Raw genomic sequence first — 1,742 nt, forward strand, 5'->3', positions numbered from 1 at the left:
AAAAAAAAAAAAAGAAAAGAATAAACCTGGAAAAACTCCATATAAAGCCTAATCAACATCCTGATATGGCTGTAAACTTGACACTTGGACTAATTGACACTTGATCACTGAACTGTATAATGTTAAAATAAGATAGGCCCTCAAGGTCATCTTTCCAACCCCAGCGCTTTTCCTTTTATGCTCCAGTCCAGGATTCCTTCCAATAAAATAAGAGGCCTTACTTAAATTTGAAAAGTTTTTAAGATTTCAGTGACAAAACTCCTTTGATAGCCTTGGGATAGACAGACTCCAATGGAAAAACACAGTGATGTGTGCAACAGGAACAACTTTTGTCAAGGGCATTATTTGCTCTTTTATTGTCTTTACTTACCATGAAGAGGCCACTGTAACTCCTGGTCTTCTAAAAGATCAGCAGCTGGCAGGAGTCTATTAAGGCAATCAAGAGGTGGCAACAAGTCGAGGAGGTAACTCAATAAAGGCCGAGCCACTGACACAGGGAGTAACAGCAGGGAGTTAACAATCTGGCAGAGCATACTGCCAGCAGCTGAGACGTATATCACATCTATGAAGGGAAAGAAATTAAACATGGGACAATCGTTTCAAATGAACTTTAAAAAAAGGAACCTAAGAAATATTATTTTAGCCTGGAACTAGAGTAGACTCATTCAATAATTCTCTGTTGAACACCCACCTGGTAGCTGATGTAGTATCAGTGTTTATTCACTTTCAGAAAGTACACCAACAAACACTTTATAGCAAAGCATATGCATCCTCCATACCAACAAATTGAAAGGATTATAAATGTTTTCCTTAAAATGCATTATCAATTTCTCATTTGTTAATTTATCTTCATTTTATAATTTACCCAAGAAATATTTACTGACATACCAGGCACAGTTCTAGGTGAAAGGGATACAGCTATGAGCAAAGCAGTCAAAACTTCCTGTCCTCTTGGTGTTTACCTGCTAGTGAGGGAAAGTTTTCATATTTTTTAAACTAAATTTACTTTTTTAAAAATCGAGATCACCTTAAAACATGTGTTTTTATAATCCATATTGGTTTTAAATCAATTTTGTTTCAATATTTCATTGTATATCAGGGCAGAGAGGGCCATTCAGAAATGAGCTCAGTTTGAACATATTTTAGTTGCTGTGGAACAGCCAAATGGAGGTATCTAATGTGGAATGGTTTCAGTTTCACAGCTTGTTCCTTTCATTCTTTTTTTAGTGGGGGAACTTCAGAGGTGGCTGGTTTTATATAAACATTAAATTTTGGTTGTCTTTTGGATAACAAAGAAAAGACACCCAGTATGCAATTAAAGAATGGCTCTAGGACTCAGGAAAGGTGTTCTCAGCTAGATGGAAATACAGGAGTCATTAATATATACATGGTTGTTAAAGACACTGAAACTAGATAAGACCATTGTGGGAGGAAAGAGAATTGAAGGCAAAATTCGGAGGATGCTCAACATTAGAGGGCATGTCCAAGGAAGAGGAGCCTATAGAAACCCATTGAAAAAGAGGAGTCAGAGGAAAGAGAAAAAAGGACTGTGACTACACAGAAGCCCAAAGAATTTCAAGAAGGAAAGTGAAAAAATGGTAAATGCTGAAGAGAAACGTAAAGAAACAACAGGTTTAAAAAAAAAAAAAAGAGATTAAAAAATCTTACTTTATGCCATTTAAAATTAATCTTTTTGAGTTTATATCATCCAGTGCCTTTAAATTAGGCCTCTGTCATGCCAA

General features: G+C 35.9%; 1 protein-coding gene across 1 annotated transcript in view; it reads right to left on the bottom strand.

Moving 5' to 3' along the window:
- HERC1 (HECT and RLD domain containing E3 ubiquitin protein ligase family member 1) overlaps positions 1-1,742 on the bottom strand; it is a 250,627-nt gene that overhangs the window by 133,984 nt on the left and 114,901 nt on the right. Inside the window, exon 19 of the mRNA XM_011969255.1 lies at positions 371-566. Coding sequence (XP_011824645.1) covers positions 371-566 — 196 coding nt within the window. The remainder of the gene's footprint in view (positions 1-370; positions 567-1,742) is intronic.

This window comes from Mandrillus leucophaeus, unplaced genomic scaffold, assembly GCF_000951045.1.
Source record: "Mandrillus leucophaeus isolate KB7577 unplaced genomic scaffold, Mleu.le_1.0 Scaffold12, whole genome shotgun sequence".
Classification (NCBI taxonomy): Eukaryota; Metazoa; Chordata; class Mammalia; order Primates; family Cercopithecidae; genus Mandrillus; species Mandrillus leucophaeus.